This window comes from Notamacropus eugenii, chromosome 4, assembly GCF_028372415.1.
Source record: "Notamacropus eugenii isolate mMacEug1 chromosome 4, mMacEug1.pri_v2, whole genome shotgun sequence".
Lineage (NCBI taxonomy): Eukaryota > Metazoa > Chordata > Mammalia > Diprotodontia > Macropodidae > Notamacropus > Notamacropus eugenii.
Window position 1 is genome coordinate 168,341,003 of NC_092875.1, and position 26,488 is coordinate 168,367,490.

General features: G+C 33.9%; 1 protein-coding gene across 11 annotated transcripts in view; it reads right to left on the reverse strand.

Annotated features, from left to right (window-relative positions):
• Positions 1-290: 290 nt before the first annotated feature.
• Positions 291-26,488, reverse strand: part of WWP1 (WW domain containing E3 ubiquitin protein ligase 1) — a 148,422-nt gene continuing 122,224 nt past the window's right edge. For all 11 annotated transcript variants that reach the window (XM_072603633.1, XM_072603638.1, XM_072603634.1 and 8 more), the window contains 11 exons: positions 21,555-21,627; positions 21,393-21,464; positions 18,832-18,920; positions 17,175-17,334; positions 15,636-15,769; positions 15,412-15,552; positions 13,786-13,906; positions 8,390-8,494; positions 3,845-3,941; positions 3,450-3,522; positions 291-1,967 (listed from right to left, as the gene is read on the reverse strand). In XM_072603633.1, coding sequence (XP_072459734.1) covers positions 1,868-1,967; positions 3,450-3,522; positions 3,845-3,941; positions 8,390-8,494; positions 13,786-13,906; positions 15,412-15,552; positions 15,636-15,769; positions 17,175-17,334; positions 18,832-18,920; positions 21,393-21,464; positions 21,555-21,627 — 1,165 coding nt within the window. In that variant the 3' untranslated portion in view covers positions 291-1,867. The remainder of the gene's footprint in view (positions 1,968-3,449; positions 3,523-3,844; positions 3,942-8,389; positions 8,495-13,785; positions 13,907-15,411; positions 15,553-15,635; positions 15,770-17,174; positions 17,335-18,831; positions 18,921-21,392; positions 21,465-21,554; positions 21,628-26,488) is intronic.

The window sequence follows — 26,488 nt, forward strand, 5'->3', positions numbered from 1 at the left end:
AGGAATTACCCTAGCCAAAGTACTTTTCAGTTTTTAAACATCTAGAAAGAAACATATACTTACTATTGCCACATTTGGTAGCCTTGAAATCACATAATGTGGACATTATCTTTCATGTCTGTTATGAATGTCTCTTGGTGTAGTTTAAGCACATACACATCCTACTGTTTTTAGAAAAATAGAACAATTTAATTACCACATATTACATAATCCTTCATACACATAATTTTAAAAACCCTTTAGTTGTGAAATTATTCTGGTGTGTCAGAGTCAAGAATATGGGAAAAGAGTCTATGTAGCCAATGGGATCACTGCTTTTATTTAACCTGTACAGGATAAATTGTGAATTTTGAATAAAAAGGCAGAACACAATCTAAGTTAATATGTAGAAAAATAAAATTTTGGCAAAGTAAAAACTGTTATATTGGGAAAATAAGTAGTATGCTAGTATTTTCTGTACTCACCTAGCAGTGAAATATGTTACAGGTATAATATTTTAAGAAATCAGTTTCGTGGGTATATAAAATTTTTATAAGTTAATTTAATGGAATTTACAGTGCACATTGAAAGCATGATACAAATGGTAATTTTAATTTTCTTATATTAATAAGGAAGCACTGTTTGCTACAAGTAGCACTTAACATAATTCACATCAGATTTATAATTTGTTACATATCTTTGCAGTTCAGCAAATGCCCTCAATACTGGTAAAATAATTGTAAAATGTTGTTCACTTAGGACAGAAAATAACTTTGTCTACATTAAAAAAAGACAAGATTTTAATATATGCTTATTTAATTCAGGTATATAGAATTTTACATGAACTTAAAGAGGGATGAAAATATTTAAAGAGTGATAGAAAATCATTAGTTTTATAGTTTAAGTGTTCAAAAGCTTATGTGACTGTTGATTGATTTGGATTTATGTAACCAAAGCTTGGAACATAAAAAAGTAGTGAAAGTTCACATTACCTTTCACATATTTCTAAATATCAAATTATATCAGTTTACCATGAACCTAATTTGAAGTATAATCAAAGATTAAAATGAAACAAAACAAAAAACTCTAGGAATAACAGAATTTTTTTTAAAAAATTGAAAATTACCTAGCCCCAAGGTAATATTGTAAACAAACCTTTATGCTGCTCAATGAGTTGCGTCCAGTTCCTATAATAAACTGTTAAGTGGCATCAGTTGTATAGCATTCACTTTATTGTATGTGACTTTTATTGTAGGTAAAGGTTTCAGTCATTATTTTTGCTACATCATTAAAGTAGCAGAGAGAGGTGAACCTCAACTATTATACTTATTTTAAAAATAAGACAACAGAATTAGGCATCTGTCTTCAGAAAAGCCAGCAGAAAATTTTCTATGTACTCTAGGTAAGTTTTGACCTAAGACTTTAATACCATCCTGAACAGCCATGCAATTAAACAACCTTGGAGATATTGCATAAGGTAAAACATGGAGCAGTTTGCACATTTTTTTTTCTGGATAATATAGCCAAGGTAAAGCAAATCCAGGTCTTTTTCAATGGTTACAATGTTTCATATACTTAGAGCTCTATAAAACTAGAGCCACTAATATGTAAGTATATGTACATATATATTTTAAATAAAGTCTCTTGTCTGCTTCAAAATTTAAGGGTCGTTTGATTTTTACTGGTCAGTCATCTCAAGGGGACAATAAATAAAAGTAAAAAAGGCTGAACTGTTTTGCATATCTTTGTGGAAGAATGTAGAACATTTACACTTTTAGAGTTCCAGAAAGGTCACTGTATAGACTGAACAGCTTATGTACAACATCTGTGCAATTTTACTTGGCTGAGTATTTTAATGCAAGAGCTCCTCTTGGACAAGAAGCCACAGTTATTCTTGTCCAAATCCCTCTGTCTCTTCTATTGCAAAAAGCAGTTTCTCCTTTAGCTGTTCGTAGCTTTTATATGGTGGTAGATCCAAACGATTAAAGCTGAATAAGAAGAGATAAAATAAATCATATGAATTTGTACTGAATCATATTTAAGAGAATTATATTTTTAAACCCAAGTTTAATACAATGATAAAATGTACATAAGAAGTTTGCTAAATTGTTATTTGTTTTAACCAAAAGCATTTTGAGAATAGGTAATTCATTTACTACTATAATTAATACTGTTGTAAAATCATTAGATTAGCTACGTATCTAGAGATAGCAAGGTGGATCACCAACTAAAATTGTGGACCTGGAGTGAGGAAGACCTAAATTAAAATCAGGCTGCAGACACATAGTAGCTTAGTGACTTTGGTCATCTGACCACTATCTGTCTAAGTTTTCTCATCTGTAAAGTGGAGATAATAGCACTTACCTCCCAGAACTGTTGTGAGGATAAAATAATTTTTTGTAAACTGTTTTGAAAATCATATAATACTATAAAGCATTAGTAGCATCAACCTCTTAAAATCCTATTGTCCAGATAATTCCCATAGAAAACTGAAAATACAGTCAGTACTTTCTTAATGTAAACTGACCTTTAGGCAGCCCTGCCTCCTCCACAGCTCTGCTGTCTCACAAGTGTTTTCAGTGCCTAGAGCAGAGGATCTCTGGCCTGGGACTACCCTGGCTCCTCACCCCACCCTACTTCCACTCCCACTCCCAGAGCTCAGGCTGGTGTGGGGTTGTCCTGGGCTAGTACAGGGTCTTACTGCCTGGCCACTGGGGAGATGAATTTGTGTAATGTGAATTTATGTAAAGCAAGAATGGTGTCTTTAGAGCCACATAGGGTAGATGAAGATCATGCATATTAAAAGTAAATTATTCAATTACCTTCATTCCAAAATTATGCAAATACTTGTCTGCCTATGTTCAAATTTCTTATGACATCTGCTGTTCTGTGTCTTGGTTTACATACATATATTTCTTATCCATTCAAAGCATTCCACTTCTCTGCCCTCCCTTCCTACTACCTCCTGCAAACTCTATGCCTAAAATAACTTTCTATACTTTCAAGGAACTTACCTCCTTGATATTTAATAAATATTTAACTGAATACAAAATCTCAAATGCCAACATTCCCCCCAAAAGAGAGCAAACTAATAATTTTTCAGGTCCTAACAAAAGTTCAGGATGATGAATGTCTGTCTATATAGGAGGTATCACACTATAACAAAAGAGCATTAGTCTAGGAACCAGAAAATGTGGGTTCTGCTGCCTCTTCAATTCATCTTGTTTGGCCCTAATAATATTTTTTTAAAAGAATTTAAAAGACTGAATTCTAATACTATTAAATAAACTCAAAAGTGGATATTTATAAGCATGCTTCATGGTAGAATCTAATTATGAAATGTCTGATACTAGTTTATGACATACCAGAAACATATTTATATGCTGCAAACAGAAGACTATATCTCAGAACCAAGAGATACTTAAAGCTTCCTTCCATTAAAAAAAAAAGAGAGATATCATTAAACTTACCACGTATGACTTCGTGGCAACCAGGTTTCTTTGCCAACTTTTTCAATGCAAAACTTCTGAGGACCATTACTCCCTGAATTAGGGAAATAAGATTTAAATGGTTGATTAAAACACGTTTATACTTAGCAAGCAGTTAAATTTCAGAATGACTATAACACAGCTGAGCCAAGAGTTTACACAAGTTATTAGTAATTCAACTAGTTTTTTTACCCTCTTACATCTACCTGGCATCAAATCTAAGACTTAGCTCCAGAAAGTGACCCCATTTAAGCTTCAAAGAACAAATATTCAGTTAATCTAAGGTACACTGCTAGTCAAAATGCAATCTAATGATTACACTGTCCATTCATAATTATAAATGAATCTACAGAGCAACTGTAATGAATTATGCATACCCATGAGCTCAGCAAATCCTCCTAAGGGTAGTCGGCAAGTTCCAGTGACAAACTGCATTAGACGCATTCTAACTTCATTGTCTGTCTCTTTCACAAACTGTGAAACAAAAATTATTCAAACTTAAAGCAACACAAAACCATTAATAAACTTCTTGGACCTGAAATATTCAAAATACTAATATAAAACAATGAAACTATCTGAAAATTATATGGCTTGGAGACAACAGTATGTAATAATGAATAGGAAAAAAATGCCAGTATGAATTTTAATGCTATTTTCAGTTATATGCCAAAGAAAGTTACTGATAAAATTTCTATTTTTAGGTATGGCAGCCATTTTTTTAAAGATTAAATTCTTACCAAGATTTTTAAAACTGATGAAACTAATTGTTTTTTCAAACTCAGACATAATTCTTCACATAATTAGAACTCAATGAATTTCAAAGCAGCTTTCAATAGATGGTCTCAAAGTTAATATATATTCAAGAAGCTCAACCTTCTAAATGGTGATATTCCTTCCATTAAATAGATGAGTATTATTAGGACTGTTTTCCAAGGGGATTAGAGAAAAAGGAAAATAATCAATATGTTTTAAAATATTTCCAGCAGTTTTTTTTGTGGTGGGGCAAAGAACTGGAAATTGAGGGTATGCTCATCATTTGAGAAATGGCTAAACAAGTACATGACTGGGATGGAATACTACTTCGTTATAAAAAATGATGAGCTGGTTAATTTTAGAAAAACACAGGAAGACTTGCATGAAATAATGAAGTGTGAATGAAGCAGAACCAAGAGAACATTGTATACAGTAACAGCAACAACGTTCAAAGAACAACTATGAACAAGTAAGTTATTTAGGATATCATAATTACCCAAATCAATTACAAAGGACCTACAAAGGAAAATGCTATCCACCTCCAGAGAGAGAATTGGTAAATAAAAGTGTGCATAGTACGGTTTTACACATATATAAATATCCATCTCAAATGGTGGCCTTCTCTAGTGTGGTGTGGGGAAGGAGGGAGGGAGAAAAAAGAAGTGCACAGCAGAGAGCAAAAGAAAACTCAGAAGAAAGCATAGAAAAACAGGGTAATTTTTAAAATGATGTACCTATTACCTATTTAAAATAGTACCTATTACATAGTTTTCCAAAAAGAAAACAGTATGAAATGGACATTAATGGCTTCATACTGAATCCTTTTTGGTGTTGTGCTGTGTACCTGGAAATTTTTTTTTTTGTATTTAAGTTAAAAATTAATTTTAAAAAGAGAGATGAATGAACTGGTGATGTGCTCACAATAAAAGATGAATCAACTGCAGAGTAAAGACTTCATGAGATCATAGATATAGAGTTGGAAGGGACCCTGAGAGGTCATTGAGTCCAACTCATTATGCAGATGATGAAACTAAAACCCATAGGTTAACTGACATGTCGAACAAAACATGGCTGGTAAGAGTGAGGAAAACCCTTGGTAGTCTTGATTCCAAGTTCTACCCATTATGCAATGCTTCTTCCTTGATGGATAACATTTTAAAAATAATTTAAAACTTCAAAATTAGTCCTTTAAGTCTCTAAGACATCAGACCAGAGTAATTTTGACAAGCTATTAAAAAGTTCATGTCAGAGGCAATGATGAAAATATACTTTAAGGCCTCAAACACTTAACTAGCTGTGCCCCTAAAAAAAACAACAAAAAATAAAAAAATAAAATACACTTTAATACTTTTAAGAATCTCTGATCTTGCTTATGTGGTCCAGTGATACAGATCATAAACTCCCCATTCCACCCCATCCTGTCCAAATCTTGTTCATCTATGTTGTTCCATATAGCTTCATCATCAGAGGCCATCTTATGTATTGAGAACTTTTCTCTAGAGCTCCTGACAATGAAGGGTAACAAGGAATTTGATAAACTTACCATCACTTATCCCTCATGTTTTCCACTTTATTTCACCCTATTTTTTTCCTCTAGTTGAGTATCTCTCTGATGGTATCTTTTACTAATAGTTTTCCTGCATAATTCTTTATTGGTGATATATTATTGCCTGTCTGTATCCATCATAAGCCTTTCAATTATCCTTTGGGTGACTCTTATTATTTAATTCTTTGAAGACTTGGGATTTTGTTTCAAATGAAGGTTGGAGTCATTAAAAAACACTGAAAATTCTTCAAAGGACTTATAGCTTTATCTTGTCCTCTTTTTTAACTCTGGACCACCTTACAATGCATTTGCACAGTCCAGTCCATTCAAGTTATACGCAACGTATAAACTCAGCTGATGGGTTGGTCAGCTATGTGCGTATTACAATTGAGTCAACTGGCATTCTTCACCCATTTATCTTTCCTATGTGGTTAGTTAGAGGCAGCTAGGTGGTGTGATGGATAGAGCCCAGGGACTAGAGCAAGAAGATCTGATTTCAAATTCTGTCCTCAGACACCAGCTGTGTTGCCCTGGGCAAGTCACTTAATCCCTATTTCCCTCAGTCCCTCATCTGAAAAATGGGGACACACTGGAGAAGAAAACCGCAACCTATTTCATCATCTTTGCCAAGAAAACCCTATGGACAAGTCCGTAGGTCATGAGTAAAAGACTGAAAGACAACAATGTGGTTAGTTAAGCCAAACTCAATTTAATGATCAGGGTCTCAGGAGGTTCAGCAGTGTTCCAGGGCCTGATATGATCAGTACAATGTTATATGTAGAAGGGAAGGTTTTACATATGGGAAAATGCCTCTTTCATTTATAGTCTATCATAGGCTTCCTTTATAATGGTAAAAAGCATTTCTGGTAGGCACGCAATTTTGTGCCTCATTTTATATAATTAATAAGATGATCAATGAAGAAAAGTATTTCTTTAGTTATGCTTTTCAATCAGTCAATAAACTAAGTGCTTGCTATGTGCTAGTCATTGTGCTAATAACGTCCTGGGATACAAAGAAAGACAAGTCAGTCCCTGCCCTCAAGGAACTTATACTCTAAAGGGGAAAACAACATGCAAACAAATATATACAAAGCAAGATATACACATGCACGCACATGCACGTTCCCAGTTGGGAAGGGCTTCCTGTAAAGGACAGAAGGAAAGGAAGCCAGGGTAAGTCACTAGGCAGAGTTGAGGGACAGCATTTCAAGTTGGGATGGGGGATATGTAGTAAGAATAAATGCCCAGAGCAGAGCAATGGAGTGAATTGTTTGTAGAACAACCAGGACACCAGTGTTGCTGAACTGAAGAGCACATGACAGGGAGCAAGGTATAAGAAAAGTGGAAAGGTAGGAGTGGGCTAGGTTACAAAGAGCTTTGAATGTCAAACAGAGCATTTTGCAATTGATCCTAGAGGAAATAAGGAGTCACTGGAGTTTATTGAAAAAGGGGCAACATGGTTGAACCTGCTGTAATGTTAAGGGCTATTTGAAGATCTTCCCTGCCCCTTCATAGGCCCATGTGACCAGCTTTGAGCTTTGGCCCAGCCCACAGCTTCAGTCACAAGAAGAACATGGTGGGAGTAGCTTACTAAATAGGTGGAGCAGGAAGGGTACAGCAGGAGGAGTGAGGTAGAGCTGAGAGAGGCAGCAGGCAGAGTAGCTAACCTGGGTGAGAGAGGAGCATTTTGCATAAGAGAGTTTGTTTGTGGGGAGGCCTAATGGAGGGAAGGCTAGGGGTCCTCTCTTTATTAGTAATGTGTATGAACTTTGTTTGTTGTTACCATGGTAGAATTGGCTTTTTGGTATCTGAATAAATATCTTGGTTTCATCTTTGAGAAAGAGAGTTTACATTTTATCCTAGAAATATGCCTGCACATCCATAATAGTGCTAAACCTGCACTTTAGGAAAATTGCTTTAATGGCTGAATGGAGGATGGAATGGAATGGAAAGAGATGTAAGGTAGGGAGACCCATCAGCAGGTTACTGAAAAATAGGCCAGCTGTGAAATGACAAGGGACTGGACTAGGGTGGTAGCAGTGTTAGATGAGAGAAGGGGGGCATTTGAGAGATGTTGCAGAGGTGAAATGAACAGGCCTTGGTAACAGATTGGAGAATGACTCCTAGGTTGTAATCCTGAGGATTATATGATTTTTGACTTTTAAAGGCACTCCTCCAAGAAATGCCATCTGTGACAAAATCGTACTCTACAGAATCATCTGCTTTTTAATGGTCAATAAACAATAAACAAAGTGGGATCCTACATGGTCTACTTCTTCAATAATTGTGTCACTGAAGTGGAATGTAATACAAGCTTGGAAACTTCAGTCTAAACTTGGGATCTATTATATACTACCTGTGTAAACTTGAACAAATGAGCAGAATATAAGCTCTCTGAGGGAAGACTATTTAATTTTTGTTTCCGTATCTTCAGTACTTTGTATAACAGAGGCTTATCATATGCTTGTTGAATTGCAGAGAAAGCCACAAATCCTCTTAAGCCTCAGTTTCTTCAACTACATTACATGACGGTTGGACTCTAATTTCCCTTTCAGCCCTACCTCCTATATTTGAAAGTACTTGCTTAAAGTATCATTTTTTAAAAATATATAAAAGTCAATACCTGCCAGAACCAAATGATTTGCTTGCTATTTCTTGTATAATGTCGGTATACAGTATTTCTCTGCCAGTCTGCTAAATCGACTTCTTGCATGCCACACAACATCACCTGAGAATCAAGCACAAGAATTGAATTAAATGGATATAAGATGACGACTTGGTACACAAACTTTTAAAAACACCCTTGTAAAATTCTGAGTAAGATTCTATGAACTATATGGTATGTGGGGGAGGAGCAGGAAATAAGATCACAATATATACTTTATAGTATCTAACCTTTTAGAAGTAGATACTTTTTCAGTGCTTTACGTTTCTCATTGACAAATAATAATAACATTGTAGAGGATTATGAAAACAGAAAAGGCCAAAACTACTTATTTTCCCCAAGAGAAGCACATTAAGCCATACTTAACGAAGAAAACATTACTATGTTGACTAAGAAAGAAAACAGTAAGTACAAACATACAAACTTAAGAGGACTAAAATAGAAACACCTGATGATATTCTTAAAATAGATATAAAATTCTATTAAAATAACAGTAATGTATTTGACAGAATAAATGTAGGGAGGGAAAAATACAATGGAATGAGTACTGGACTTGGAATCAAAGGACCTAGATCTTAGCTTTATGTATTACTAACCATGAACCTCAACTTCCTCATCTATAAAACTAAAATAATCCTAGATGGCGAGGTTGATGAAAAGTAATTTGTAAGCTTTAAAGTTCCACATAAATGTAAGCTATTTATATTATTTCTTTTTTAAAAACCTTTTTTAAGTACTTTAAGGTCTGAATGTGATTTACATACAATATCTTATCTAAGTCTTTTAATAACTGTGAGACATATTATAGGAATTATTTTCTCCATTTTTATGGATGAAGAAACTGACTTTCAAGGTTTAAGTGACTTGCCCATGGTCACAACGTTAATCTCTGAGGCAAGATCTGAACATTATTCTTTCTAACTCCAAGACTAGAACTCTGTCCACTATGAGTAATTCCTCATTTATCTGACATTATTAGTGAAAAACATGTTCCACATAAGTGACTATTCCAGATAACTGAGTAACATTGGAAATGGGGAGAAAAGAAGAAATGAAAACAGGGAGATCATTTATTCTTTTAAAGCACCAAACTTTTTTCATTTTTACATTTTTGGGGGAATTATTTTAAAAATGTATTACATATTATCTTACCTTCTTAAACAGAAGGTAGAGAAAATAACTCTGATAATTCAAAATAACATGCATTACTGAACTGTGTCAAAAAACATCATATTAACCTTTGTTTCTTATCAAGTGATGAACACAGACAATCATATAGGGTCAAAATACATTTACACGTGGTTATGAGGACTAAATGAGTTAATGAGTTGAAAACTGTGATACTCTTGTACAAATATAAGGCACTATTTCTCTCTGGATGGTAGGCAGTTATAAATTTTGCTGCCACCTAAAGAGATAGTATGGTATAATGGAAAGAACACTGTTCATTAACTGTGAGAACCATAGCAAATCACATAAATCCTTAATTTTCTTAGCTATGAATTAAGGAGGTTGGGCCAGATGATTGTTAAAGTTCCTTTAAGCTAGAAACAATATTTTCTTTAAGAGTTACCCCTCAAGAGAGAGGCTCTGCAAAAACAGGCGCAATAATTCACTGATGGTGTAGCTGCGAACTGGTCTAGCCATGCTCGAAAACAATTTGGGAGTAGGCCCAAAAAGTTATTAAATTCTTTGACCCAGGGGTATCATTACCAACTAGGCCTATATGCCAAAGACACTGAAGAAAGATGAAAAGAACTCATGTGTACAAAATATTTATGGAAGTTGTTTTAGTTGCAAAGAACTAGAAACTAAGTAGGTGGTCATCAATTAGGGAATGGCTGAACAAATTATGGTATGTGAATAAAAGGAAATATTGCTGTACTATAAACACAAAATAATGCTTCCTTTCCCAGAAATCTGAGAAGACTTGTTTGAAATATACAAAGTGAAGTGAGAAGAACCAGGAGAACAATTTATACACAGTTACAACAACACTGCAAAGACAAATAACTTTGAAAGATTAAGATGTCTCATTAATGTGGTGGTCAGCTATGATTTCAAAGGACAAATGATGTAGCATGCTGTCCACCTCCTGACAGTGAAGATGGGTTCAAGATGAAGAAGGAGACATACATTTTAAGATATGGTCAATGAGGATTTTATTTTGCTTGATTATTTGTTACAAGGATTTTTCTTTGCTTTTTTTTTTTGATGGGGAAGATGGGAGAAAAAATAAAGCTTGTTAAAACCACACAAAAATTAAATGGAAGAAAAACAGTTTTTTCTTAGCCTTCTTGTTGGTTACTTCAAATCTGCTGTGGGCTGGGAAGCAGATAACCAAGCTCATTAGCACATGTCAAACAGCACAGTTGTGCTTGAAGCACTGAGGAATAAAATACCTACATCGGTTGAGTGACAGTTTGTGACAGTTACTTCAACCACTAGGTGGACCTTTTTATTTTCAAGTTTTGGGCTGTGCTCTAGGAATAGTGGTTTTCAAACTGGGGAGATGATTAACTGGACATATGGGAAGAAATATTATAACTTCTACTTATTTTTTAAAAACAAGAAAGAAATTAAGCTTTCTTATTTTTGGGGTGTGTGTGTGTGTTTAACCACATCTTTAATTTTCATTACTTTAGCTATTAAGTATATTGTTCTCATTTCTGATCCCTCTTCACTCCATCAGTTCATATACAACTTTGATTTCTTGAGGACTATGGCATTCCAAAATCTGCAGCAATTTATAATGGACAATAACATATATGAATACAAACATACAAACATACACACACACGTATATTCTGGGAATAGTTATGGATCACTGAAGAACAGCTTCCCAAGTACAATCCATCCCACTCTCTCGATATATAAATTGACATAAGCACTCTCACTAGGTCTATATGATGATAATCATATTTCAAATGCAGTGAAGTATACTGCAGGAAGAGTTTTAAGTTGCATAATATAAAAAAGTTGAGAACCTTCACTTGTCTGTTCATTTTTAGTGTGCTATAAGAGTAGTGTGGTTGAAGTGTGTCCTGTTAAATTAACTTGTAGATTATATTGTCTAGTTTTAACTAAATGAACCATCACAAAATGACAAGTGGCTTAAAAATATTCTTGCAAAAAAATTGCAATTTGAAGATAAATTTGCTTGTTCACACACAACTAAATGTGAAAATAGCAGAGCTGACAATTCTACCACAAAGCCTTTGTCAGTCATGTTATGTGATAAAAACAAGGATAATAAACTCTGGCCTGAAGAGGTGAGACAAAATAAATTAGAAATTATCAAAAGGACATGAAATATCACACTACAGCCATTATCCTTAATGATGAACCTTGCTTTGACATATTAACTAGTGACAGTATAGCCATTATGATTATCAAGACAACTAAAAACTAAAATTTTCCTGTTAAAAACTAAACATGTCACCTATAAAAACTTTTATCTGCTCACCTGAAAAACTTGGAAACAGAATTTCTAACCTATTTTAAAATACTCCAAATAAAGAGTTTCAGTGCTATTGAATTCATTAGTTAAAAACAGAGAAATGAATGAAACAGCTTCTTATTAGTTTGTAAAAACTGTTTGACAATAGAAAGATGGACATTTTACTAGTCAAATTTCAACAAAAACTTTAGCATAACTGTTGGTATAATGACTAAGTGTACTCAGAGCTTACATTTCCGTAGGTACATTTCTGCCATTTGCTTTTCCATCTTCGTGAAGTATCTTTTATGACAGGCATTATATCCAATGGTAAAATGAAATCAAACCCACACCTTTGAACTGATGTCCCACAATGCATTTAACCAGATTTTATTTAAAGTAACATTTACTCAGTCATATTTCTCTGACTTGTTAATATTTTGAGTGAGGAAAAAGGCATTTTGTATCATTAATCAATTTAAATTTATTGTCATTTTTGATCCATACTTTTCTATTTCTATTTTGTTTTCTGTAATGTGCACAATATGTCAGTATAGTAGTACATGTGTATAACTTAAAATAAAAAATAATTTGGGGGTATAGGCTCAAAATGTTTTAATTGTAGAGATGATGATTAAAAGAAGTTTGGAAACCACTTCCCTGTGGCGGGAGGGGGTTGAATTTTCACAAACTGCCTGCCTCTTGAAAATGGTAACATTTAAAATTTAAAGATTAATTCTTTACAAATACTCAAATTTAGAACTGATAGCACATTTGATTTTAACAAATTTTATTTTTAACCTGAGCAAAAGCTAATTTAAATGTATTGAATGATCTTCAAATTAATCTATTATTCTTACTCATTTAAAAAATGAACATAGAGATTCACAGTGTTGTAGTAACAGTAATTACATTACAAAAGTAATTCAATGGGAGAAGAAAGCCTCAGAATTAGAAAGAGAAAATGAACCTATGAGAAGGGAGATCAGGGGATATCTTAAAGCTGATGCACTTTCCTTTTATTGCTTTACAGACCGATGAATAAACATTCGTTGATTTGACTCTGTCTTAATGGCTTAATTCTCCTGCTAGGAAGGGTTCCTAGGGTTTTGACTGATGGCAAGGTGAGATGGGATAACTGGATTCAAGGGCAAAGACATACAAGCAAGTAAGGAAGGTGGTAGAAATAATCCAAGGAAAAATTCAGACTTTTCCTTCCACTCCTGATCTATAAAGAGAGTAAGTGGAGGAAAGTAAACACAGGGAAAAGTTCAGTTCTTCCATCTCAGACATTTTGAAGCGGTCAATTGAGAACTCTGAGTCTTTTCCATTATCAACCAAATCTTCCTGAATTTCTATACTTCCCTGAAACTTTTCTTCCATGGCTATCTTTTATATCATTTCATTATTAATTTTTTTTTAACTCTTTTGTATTTTATATTTACAAGCAGACTGTGTATACTCCATGAGAGAAGGGATCGTATCTTAGATTTTTGTACATCCCTACAAAATATATAGCACAGTGGATTACACAAAATAATACCTTGATAATGTAGCTTATGATCCAGAATTCTACCCTCTCCAATTATTACTCTGTATAGGCCACTAACTGGCGGAAAAAACAATTCAGAGACTATTGCCCATGAAAAATTTCTTCAGCAAACTATGGCTATCAGGTAAAACTGCTTTTGTATGGGAGAGCTAAGAATGGTTTTTACATTTTAAAATAAAGTTGTATTTAAAAAATTTTTAACTAGTGCAAGGAGAGAGACTCAAGTAAAACTGACTTAGATGGTAAGCAAATGGCAGGATTCAAAGTTATATTGTTTAATACAACGTATGTAGGTACTCCTCAGGAAAGAAAAAATCCTATAAATTTATTACTTCCTAAAATATTTCTTTAAAAGAATCTGACCTCCAATTCTTTTTCATCAAAGTACTGAAGCCATTGAAGGGGAACAACTTCATTAAAACCATCCAGGAAAGCTTTGGTCTGGTCTTGTACTCCTCGAGAAAAACGCCATTCTGCCATCAAACTGAAAATAAAGGAGATATTTAAAAATGAACATCTCTGTGTTAAAGAAAATGCTTAGAAATTCTGTGATCTTGTATTACCATTTTCATTCATAAAGGCCTTTCTTCAACCCTCAAGTTTTCAATGAACTATAGATAATAAGTTTTTAGCTATTAAATGAGTATACTGACTATAAAGATGCTACATAAAGCAGCATACGTGAGTCCAAAATTAGACCTATTTAAAATGGTAATGGCAATATTTTGATCCAAAAATGATTATATATGGTCAGGAACAAATCACAAGATGATAAAAATTGCTATATTTCAGAGCTTAATTTTAAGTACTAAAGATATAATTCAGGCAGGAGCAAAAGAGACTTCTTTTATCTACTGGATGAACTGGAGCAAAGAAAAAATTTAAGAACAATATTGCACAATTCTGTCATCCTAGGTAGAAAGAACAAGAATCACTGTCCAAAATGACAAGGAGACAATTATATCTATTCAAAGGTTTTATAATGCAAAAAAAGTCTGGTTCCTTCATTTGCTAAGATACAGGAATTAAGATAATAACAAAGGTGAATAAATAAAGTTTAACTTAGCATCAAAATATATTATACTCTTACTTCTTTAATATTTCAATACCTCATCACGAAACTTAAATATTTTTACAGACCCTTACTAGAACATCTTCTCTTCCTCTCCTTATCCAAATTGTAACTGTTCCTCAAATTCCATCTCCTCCATGAAGTATTCCCCAGTAAAGTAATCTCTCCCTACCTTTTCTATATTCCCTTTGGTAAATGTATGGCTGATTTCATTTATTATGTAATTATTTTGTAATACTAATCTGGCAAATATTATATGATAGCTAAGTTACCCTTTTACCTTTGTATGTATCAACTCCTTGAGGGCAAGAATAATGTTTTAAATGTTTTTGCAGTAAATAGTGTTTAAAATGCTTTTAAATGACAATAGCACCCACCACAGTGCTTTTCACATAGATGGGCATACCAAAACTATGTCAGAAATGATTCATTAAAACATTCCTATGTAGTAGAAAGCTTAAAGATATTGTTTAAATTTTAAAAAAAACAAGATACAAGGGAATTAGTGATTTCAAAAGGTCTGGACCTTGTCAATGGTTGGTCTAACTCATTATTACTTTCTTACCAGTTTTACATATAGGGCGGTACATATAAACCAAGATTCCAACATCGTTATGAAGTGTGTTTATGTTCAGACACACAAAGATACATTAATAATAAATTAAAATAATACTATTAACAATAACCTTGAAGATCAAGAGAAATTATAACCTAAGACTGAAGAAATAAGGTAAGCAAAAACCATAAGTAACTTACATTTTAAATCTTACTTGGTGTCAAATTTTATATAAAGGATTTTGTGACAACACAAAAAAAGTTCTAAATCATCTTGCAAGAAATTTTGGGGAGATCAAAGTATTTCCTTTCCTCTAGACAATTTTAATAAAGTGTTACTCCACCGCACTCTGTCACCCTACCCAATATACTCTTCTTTGTTCTCTTCCGTCACCAGAATATTAGAACCTCCCAACTTCAGATCGTGTGAAGTCACTTTTCCCAAAATCTCCATATCAACTGAAAAGTACATTTCTAGGCCACATTCTTCGATGTTGTTGTCTCTGGATTAAGAAGAAGAAGAAGAATATTAACAAAAAATATTAATTTCAAGTAAATCAGGTACTTAAAATAGAAACCTACAAACCTTATCCAGATGAGGGAGTTATAGAATTCTGTATCAATAGATTCCAAATCTTTAATAGTTAGCTTCTTACTTAGCATACGCTTGTAGAATGGCAAAGAAAAACCAGTATCAATAAACTTTCCATGAAACAGTGCCTGCCCAAAAAAATAAAAAGGTTGAAGTTTACATAATAACTATTACTTTTTCAGAACAATAATTGTTAACAATATTATTACAAATAATAAATTACAAATACAAATAATAAATAAATATTATTATAAATAAATAATAAATAAAGGATTAAAGGAATAAGGATTAAAAAGAAACTTGGAAAAACTTATAAAATACTTTGCAATGAAGAAAACAGGTCCAGACTCAATCAATTTATAAGTATTTAGCAAATTCTTACTGTGTTTTCCAGGTAACACACCAGATGCTAGGGATACCAAGATAAACTAAGACAACGTCTACTGTTAAAGAGCTTATAATCTATGGGGATGGGTGGTAACATGTTCATCTATAAAGAAAATAAACACTAGGTAGTTAGGGAGGGAACTGACCATGATAGCTGTCCCTTCCAGCTTTGTGTAATTTACAGATTTCATAAACAAGTCATATACGTCATCACTAAGTCAATGAAGAAAATTTAACGAGCACATGGTCAAAGACAAATCTCAATAGCAGAGGCTTTTTTCTATAATGACAGATTCATCGACTACTCTTGGGGTCTGGTCATTCAAATATTTTAGAATATAGTATACTATTATCATTTAGTCCTTCTTGCTAAGAAAACACACGTTTTTGCCAATTCATGTTTTAAACATATCAATACATGATAATAATAATTGAAGGTTTTTAAAGTGCCTTATTAGGTATCTCTTTTGATCCTCACAACTCTGTGACACAAGTGGGACAGGCACCAGGAATCTCTAATTGACAAGCATTGTCAAGAAAAGAAGCTAAGGAAAACTGAGGCTGCAGAAACTGAGGTCCAAAGGGTTTAAATGACTTGCTTGTGGACATGGAGCTAACAAACATGTGAAGCAAGACTGAAGCTAAGGGTCTTTTGACTCCCAATACAATATTCCATTTATACCAGATTGCCTTTCCCTAAGTATTAATTCTACTCCACAATGGCTATTACCTTTTTTTGAATTCCTATAGTGTTCAGTAGCTCTGTGTAATAAAACAGAAATCTATCCAGTACTGCCTGATTTGGTTGCCCTCAGTTATATAACATTTGAATCCTTTCTCTGGAAAATTAAATAATTCAACAGCTACATATATTTTGTTGGCTAGGCTCAATGTCAAACGATTAGGAGCAAATATCTCTTCTTAAAAAGCCATATAAAGTGAAATTAATTTTTTAGTACATACTTTTTTCCTTGATTATATAGTTTTGTTAATATTCTGGAACAAAATACATCTCCTACTGAATTTAAAATGTACTCCAAAGAGGAAATAATGGCTTTCAGATAAGCAAACATGTCAAATATTTGATTATCAGCAAATTCTAAATTCAGTTAACAAAATGGTAATATAAAAAAATCAAGAACTAACCATAGCAATAAAGCGTCCAATGAAACAAAAGTATGAAAGATGATCTGGATTGATTGTTGATGCTGGATTAATCTGAAGGCAGTAATTGCTTTTTCCAGCATACTCAAACAAACAATACATAGGATTCAGCACTTCATGGGAAAGCAAAAAAAACCATTCTCTACAAGAAAGAAAACAGGATCAAGTCATTCCATGTCTTCAATTACCAAATGGACAAGGTATAAAACAAAATGATCAAAAGGCACAAATCAAAAAAACATACCTCTCATTGTACAAGCTTCACACATCCTTTTAATGGGTGCAGGATAAATTATAAACTCCTCTGCCTAGCATGCAAGTTCTTAACTCTCCAGATTCATTTCTTACTAATCTTCTCTGTCCCTCCCTCCCTCCCTCCCTGTCTCTGTCTCTGTCTCTGTCTCTGTCTCTCTCTCTCTCTCTCTCTCTCTATATATATATATATGAACTTTGCACGAAATCTTTGGCTTTCTAGAAACAGAACATGTATAGTTCTACTTCCACACCTTTTGCTCACAGGGACTCTGACAAAATGCCTTTTTTGGGGGTAGGGCTGGGGACAAGGGATTCTCAAGTCCTAGTTCACATTCTAACTTCTCCACAAACCACCCCTGGACACCTCTTATCATAGTTCATATTTTCTATGAATTTTCTTATCATACATTGTACCACTTTCACAATTAGCATATGAAAACTTTTAAAAATATTTTCTAGTGTACATTTAAATTTCCACGGAAAAAAATGTTCCAAGTGTTTTAGCATATGCTCTGCACATTAAGTATTTGTTACTAATGATGATACATGCAATGCTATGAACACACAAAAAGCTTTACTTTAGTAGTCAATGTATCATCCACGAAACTAAAATCATTAACAAAATAAGTAATTTTCATTTCATTAGTTCATCAAACATTAACAAAGAACTCTACTGGAAATGCAGTAAATCATCAGAGAGGTGAAGAAATTGGAAAAAAAAGATAAGTAATAAAGAGTAAGGATTAATCAACAGACAGACAGACTGTGAACTTCACTATATCTACATGATATAGAGGAAAGATATTGGGTGGACTTTCTGAGGAAGAATTAGAAGACTGCATTTAATATCACACAGGATATTAATTATGAATGGGCTGTGCACTGTTGGAAGGAGTATCCAAAGATACTCCTTATCATAGATATCACAGATCAGTCCAAAACAGCAATATTATATGCAAATTTGTTAGGTGTTTGGGAAGAAAGAAGACCCTAGTGAGAGACATAAGGCATTTTCAAAAATAATTTCATTATAAAATGAATAAATGATGCAAGAGAAATGAATGGAAGTTATGAACAAGGTCATCTGGGAGATCAGTCACTCAATTTGAGTAGGAGTGAAAAGGAAGGCTTCATTTAGGTTACAATTTCAAAAAATTTCTTTAAAAATATAGGAATATCTCACTTTAATAAAAATATATGAACTTATAGGAAAGATAAATTACAATATTATACATAATTACAAATGAATTCATTTACAGGGTTAAATAACAATTTCTTTCATGATGTTATTCCAACTCATTTGTGCTTTTATAAGAATGTATCTATTTTGCCAAATGATGTAACCTCGTGATTTGAAAAGAAATCATTTGTTTTGTCTTTTTACCTTGCCAGGCCACCATAATCAAGTCCTTCTTCTCCCCTGAATATTACATACAATCTCCTCCTCAAGTCATAGGGTTTTAGAGCCATGATCTGGTAAAAATGCAAATAAGTTCAGCAACATAAAAAGCTACAATCTTAAACATTTCCCCATGCAACCAAAATATTTAATGCTTACTTAGATAAAATATTTGAAATATGTAGGCAATGTTGCCCAAAGAAGATTAAAATATAATTGGGAAATAAATAAAAATACAATAGAACATAGATAATGTAACTATGTTGTTTTCTAAGTCAATATATGGAGGATCTTCATTCTATTTTAGTTTGACACCACTGACCTAGATGATCAAATTCACATCTGAATCTTATAAACCTTCTTTAAATCAGTGGCACTGAAAGTTGTGCAATTCAGGAATCATACCTGGAATCACTATTAGTCAAGTAAGTCAAAGGGCTATTTTTTAAAAATTTATTTATTTTTTAATATTCTACAATCACTACCATAAAATTTAGATTTTAACCCCCCCCACACCTATCCCCCACTACCTCCTCCCTCCCCAAGACGGCATACAATTCTATACAGGATCTACATATACTTTCCTATTGAATACATATAGTCATGCTATGTAGACGAACTAAAATAAATGGAAGAAATCCTATAACAAATCAAAACATAATACACACACACACACACAAACATGATCTGCTACATTCTGCGAATGAATTCCATCGTTCTTTCTCTGAGGGTGGAAGGCATTTTGCCTTAGAAAACCATTGGGAATTTTTTTTTTTAAGTTCTTGCATTATTACGAAGTTTCAAGTCTCCCAGAAAAAACTCTCATACACTGTGGTTGCTGCTGTGCACAAAGTTCTCCAGGTTCTGCTCCTTTTGCTCAGCATCAGATCATATAAGTCCTTCCAGGCCTCCCTGGCTATTTTTTTCTCAGCAGAATTAATCTAATGTTCTAATAAAAAAAAATTCTTAAATACAAATCTTGTATCTAAAACCACTGTATAAACTGAGTAACAGTTTGTACTATGCTTGACACCTTAAGGAGAGACAAAAGAAATAGGAGACATAGCCTGTGTCTTTGAGGAATTTTTAGGCTAGTTCAAAAGACTATGCATCCACGTAGAAAACTGAGAATATATCAGGCACTATAGAGTCAAGAATAAATATATATTTACTGAACTTTTTGCTAATGTGGGCAAGACAATCTTCTTACTGTGACACCATCTACCTATGTTTTTTGTTTGTGTCATATCTCCTTTTGGAACGTCAATTCCCATCTTTATTAAAATAATAATAAAAAACCCTTTTTTTCCTTTAAAGTATACGTTGCATTTTGGACAGTTAAATGGTACACTGGAGTGTCAGGCCTAGAGTCAGGAAGACCTGAATTCAAATGTGACTGCAGGCACCTGTTAGGTGACCCTGGACAAGTCACTTAACACTATTTGTCTCAAGTTTCCTCATCTGTAGAGTAAATGGGGAAGAAAATGGTAAACACCACTCCAGTATCTTTGTCAAAAAAAATTCCTAAAATGGGGTCACAAAAAGTCAGGACAAGACTTTTGGGAGCCAAGATAGCAAAGTAAACAGTAAATCGCTGTAACTCTCCCATATTCACCTCCAAACAACCATAAAACAGCACCCCAAAACAAATCCTAGAACAGCACAACAAGCAAAAAAGATAAGGTGGAAACAAGCTTTTAGCCTAAGAAACTTCTACGACTGGCAAGAAAAGTCCATCTCACTCAGGTAAAAGGGGAGTGCATTTCAAGACAGAAGCATTCCAGCAAACCAGCAGCCAAGCCCCACCTCAGTTAACCAGCAGGAGATCCTGAGCCCCAGTGTGGCAAATGCCAACACATAAAAATCTCTATAAACACCAAAGGCAAGATTCCACAAATGATCAAAAATTCCAGTAAGGAGTACAGTTGCTATACTGAGAATATTCTGTCATGATTTAAAGAGAAAAAAATTTTTCCCTTATAAAATTAGCAACACATTTGCTGAGACTGAGGCTGCATTTAGGCTAAATTATACCATTTTCCTTTTTTTCTTGGCTGAAGTCCTAGGGTTTACAAAACCAATTGCAGGGAAAGAATTGCACATAGTAGTTATGCCTAATTCAACCAATTTAAAGGTAAGGATTATAATCTTCAGGCTGCTTCAACAGTCTTGCTTTTAACAAATTATGGGAAAGGGAAAGAGAAATACTATTTATTAAATATTTAGATATAGTTATATCTGAACATAAAGTTACATTTCTTATTATATCTGGAGAAGAGAAATTTTAATGGAGGTTCCTGAAACTATATCTCAAAGTGTTTGAATGATGAATAAAATTCACATATGTATAGGTACTCTAAATCACTATGAGTAGAGGAGTAGATGGAATGTTGTACATTAAGCCAAATAAAAATTTTAAGCAAAGGTCTGCTATATGATTTATAAGTTGAAAAAAACCTCAATATTTATAAAATTTATGATATAATAAGGTGGCACCATTTTTTCAATTTTTTTATAAAAATTAGCAATATTGAATACAGTCTTACCTGTTGGAAAGAGTCTTCAAACAATGTCTGCCGGGACACATTGATTTTCACATGGCTGGGTAGTGCGTTTGACTAGAAATAGAAGTAATATCACTTAATATACATATATATTTTATGTAAAGACAAAAACAAATATCTTTATGAATGTCATATTTTTAGTACCTGGCACAAATAACGGAAGTGTGCAAGTTTCCACCTAAAGCTGCGTTCATAAGCAATTTGTGGGCCTTTAGTTCTAAATGAAATAGAAAATAAATTAGTAAAATCATATAAAGTCTGAGTTAGAAGAAACCTCAAAGGTCATCTAGTCCAACCCCACTCAACTTCTACTTGAAAACCTCGAGTAATAGAGAACTCATAAGTAGACCACTTTGGTTGGAATTTAGAGCACAGGGGAGACATGTGTAATATATACATACAAAGATAGGTTAGAGCCATATTGTGAAAGGCTTTAAAGGCTGAACAAAGGAGTTTACATTCTATTTAGCGTCTCAGAAACACTGATGTTTTTTTCAGCAGGGGAGTAATAAGATTAAATCTACCCATTAGGAATATCAATTTGGCATCTGTACAGAAAACATATTGCAAAAGAGAAGATAATGGAGGCGTGGAAATAATAGTAAGCTATTTCAAAAGCTCCTTGCAAAAGATGATGTTGGCCTGAACTAAAGTGATGACTAGGTTAAGTACAGAGAAGTAGATGAAGGGGAGATTTCTTGTGTAGAACTGGTAAGACTTGGCAAGTAATCGGGTATAGGGAGTGAGAGAGAGTGCAGTCAAATATAGCTCTGGGAATAGGTGAAAGACTTAAAAATATGGATCCTTAGGAGGAAGAATGGACTGGAAGCAAAGACGCTAAGTTTCATTTTAGGCATGCAGAGTTTAAGATGTCTGAGAGATCCAAGTGGAGAAGTCCAAGAGATAGCCAACTGATTAGGAAGGACTAGAACTCAGGTCAGATATTAAATAATAAATATATTAATTTTGGAGTTCAACCCATAGGTGATGAAATTACCAAGCAAGAGTTCAGAGAAAGGAGAAAAGGAAAGGCAGGAGAAAAAATTGGAAAAACCTCCAAGTTCTCTAAATTGGGTACCAAGTACTCATTTCTGTCACTTAGTTTCTATGTGAACTTGAAGAAAGTAAATTAACTTCTCTGAGCTTCAATTCTGTCATCTATAAAATGAGACATGGATCAGATGGCCCCCATAATCCCTTTTAGCTCTGAATATATACTACTATAGTCAAAGGTATTCATGACCAAGGACAGCCACAAACAGCCTTGGTGTAGACTCACATATGGAGGGTGGGACATGGATAATGACCTAAAAATGAGACTGAGAAGGGTCATTAGGTAGGAAGAGAAGCAGGAGAGTAGCATCAGAAAAACCAGGGAAGGGTAACGAAAAGACAGGGAGTCCAATAATAACAAAAGGATAAGGATGAAATCTTGAAAAAGGTAATTGGACTTAGTAATGAACAGATTAATGGTTAAATGTACAGTGAGCAGTTTTGGATACAATGAAGGGATAATATTAAACCAGGGGAGGAAAAAACCCTATTAACAAAACACAACAACAATGCTATGGTCAGATTTTTAGTTGAAAGTTCTTTCCTTAAACCCATACAACTCTAAATACCAAAATGAAAGATAACTGAGAAACAACAAGATTGTTACACCATCCATGAAATTTATTCTTTAAGTAGAGTGACTATCCAGACCATTGCTCCAATGAGTATATATAAAATATAGGAGATTCAGAGAAGAGTTAGTAGTGGCAAATAAGAAGAGAACATCGCAGTAGAGGAAAAGATAGTGAAAAAACTCTAAAAGCTCAAAGGTATTTAATATATTGGGGAACAGCTTTATATAACTCAAGAGAATCTGCAGGTATTACTGTATTATGGTACCACAGTTTTAATTAAAAATAACAACTCAAGTTTATACAGTACTTTCAGACACTGAGTGTAGGAGGGTAGACCAGAATGGGAAGGTGACCTATGACTCCAAAGAAAGAACATAAACTTCCCTGAGTAAAGGTAAACAGAAAAAGAAGTTTCAATTATTTCATGGGAAAACTTCTACATGATGCTGGACCATCCTATATAATACCTGGCCTGGGGTTGGTACAGGGATCCATAATGTTACTTTGTTCTACTGCTGTCCAGGACAACTGACTTCTCGTGAGTCAACTCGCTTAAATAATCCAATTAAGAAAATTAACCCTATTAATAATCAAGCTGGAACAAGTCTCTCTCTCTCTTTGGTTACCTCAGTATTCTCTTGCAGGGTATGTTACCCTACAAATGGCATAATTTGGACAGGATAGTCTGCCTCCTTACAAAGATCCATCTTGTTTTTCAGTTCCCTATCTCTGATATTTTTTATGTTACTCACATGTAACCTCTCATTAGTATTATGTTAAATTGGCTCATGCTCACCACAGCGCTTACTCACCATTGCTTTTTCAATGACACTTTCTGTGCAAACTATAATATTCTACGATTCTATTCAATCCAATCTTTTCTCTTTCTGTTCAGTTCTGGGTCTACCTCAATGTCTATTTGCATTGTGTGTCCAACATATATTTTTACTGATGGTCCAGCTCTGAAGGGCTGTCATGCAACTGTGTATCACAGTATGGACAATAAGGACTCTTCATCCATTTAGTTTCTTCCTGCATGGCTAATTAGGCCTCACTTAAAAGGTTCTGAAATATTCAGGAACTTGATGTGATGAGCAAAAACAGGAACATCTGGAACACTTCCCAATCTATCTGGAAGAAAAACCTCTTCTGTTTGTAATTTACTCTGCATTTCCTCCATGATGGTTGCAAAGAATGAAAGTTATTTCTGCATTATATCTTTCAAGGAATCATATAATTTTCACATACATGAGATATCTGGAGAAAAAGCCTTTAGGAGGGTGTTAATATCATGCCCAAATGAAATGCTTTTTTACAACTAACAACAACACCAGGAAACTTGTCTTCTCTTCACTTGTCAATCAATCATCATAACAGCAGACCACTCCTTTGCAAACCTTAAAAACACTATAGAAATTCTAGCTATCATTACTGATGTTATTAAATGCTCTACGAATGTGATCTAATTTTACAGGGTCTCTAAGAATGTCTTATTTATCACCTTTCTATACACTTATTTTATGCCCATTGTTTCTCAGTTTCATTGGGTGATGATTTTAATCAGTCCCTTATATAGTTTTTTATCACATACTAGCATTAACCATGGCTGCCATCTATCTGTACTTTGCGAGTGCCTGTGCTTACTGGAAGCGGCAATTTCTAAGGTTTTTATTTTCTTGTGGTGGTGATTTACACAGATGAAACCTTCTTAGGAAATGGAAAGTCTGTGTCAACATTTGTTCTTTTACCCCTTGTTCATTTTTTTGGTATCAGTAGTTTATTTTAATCAGTCAGGTGAGATCTGAGTTGCACACTATGTCTTCTATTTTTATTCCTTCCACTGATTTGGCATAGATGTATTTTTGCTCCAATAATTCAATGATTAACTTGAATACCGAAAGACCTGGACATAGCTGATTCAAAATGACTCTAGAGATTTTTTTGTTTCCTACCTATTAAAATATAATCAATTTCATTTTGTGACATTATTCAGTGCTTCCTAGGCCCATCACCTGACAATCCCCTTGAAAATACTTGACACATAGAAAAGAGATTTTAACACGATCTACAAGCTTTTGGCCTCTGTCATTTCTTATTCCTGAACCATCTTTTCCAATTTTTTTCTTATTTTCTCCTAATGCTCACCTTTACATTAAAGTTACAGAATATTAAAGTTATGTTTTGATTTAATTTGGAGGATCTATTTATTTATTTGTAGAATTCCTCTGATCCTCTTTCTCTACCATAGATGCTGGAACATAAGCTCTAATCATTTTCATGTTGTGATATGGCTATGGTGGGGGAGGAGTTTATGTTTTTTCATGTTTATCTTGAGTACTGCAATGCAAGATGATCAAACATTTAGTGGAATGTTTATTTCTTGTTGCTTTAGGATATATCATAAAACCAACTCCACTAACTCTTATTTGTACCATCATGGAGAACCCGTGAGTCATTAAAATACAATTTTGTTTTGCCTTCTGACTTCAATCATAAGGTCCTTACCCCACATAGAGAATATATTGCCAAATCTTACTGTTCTTTACAACATCTCTCAAATACACTCCCCACTTCTTTGGACTCGTATATCCAACAACTCTTTTAGTTTCTTATTGCTTCTCACCTGGATTATTATAATAGCTTTCTAACTGGTCTCTAATTCTCAAGTCTTTTCCCTACTCCAATCTATCCTCTTTGAACTGGTAAGGCAATTTTTCTAAAGTAAAGGGTTGACTATGTTAGTCCTCCTGGCTCAAAAGCGCCAGTGGCTCCCCATGGCCATCAAGATAAAATATCTACTCTTTTTGTTTTGCCATTTAAAACTCTTCACAAAGTCGTCCTTCTCTGTATTTCCAGTCTTTTTATAGTCTATTCTCGATGCATTTTATGATCCAACTATACTGCTGTGCCTCAGATACTCAGACACAACCTTGTATTTCTCATCTCTAAAACACAATTTCCCTTCCCATTCCAATTCCTGACCTAAGAATATGGGCATATATGTGAATGTTGCCTCAAATATCCTAATTTCCTAGTTCTTTAATCTACTCAACTTGTGTGACCTACTCCTTTATTCTATCCCAGGGAAAGGCACAAGGGACAGTCACAATATGCAACTTTCATTTCAACAATTCTGAATTTTTTCCATCTGAATTTCTATTATTGTATCACTTCCAAAATCATACTCAAACTATTCTTTGCCTTCATTGTAACCTCAGCCAACTCTGGTTACATTCTTTCCTTCTCAATCTCAACTTCTTAGTGGAAAGTTCAATTTTATACTCTCCAATCCTCTGTCCTACTGTTATCTAGATCTTGTGAGATTCCAACTCTGAATTACTTCTACCATCTACCTTCTTTGCTCCTACACACATGCTGAACACAGCTAAAAGACACTGTGCAACACTGCTAATACTATAAATTTATATTAACCAATGTCAACTTCCTGCA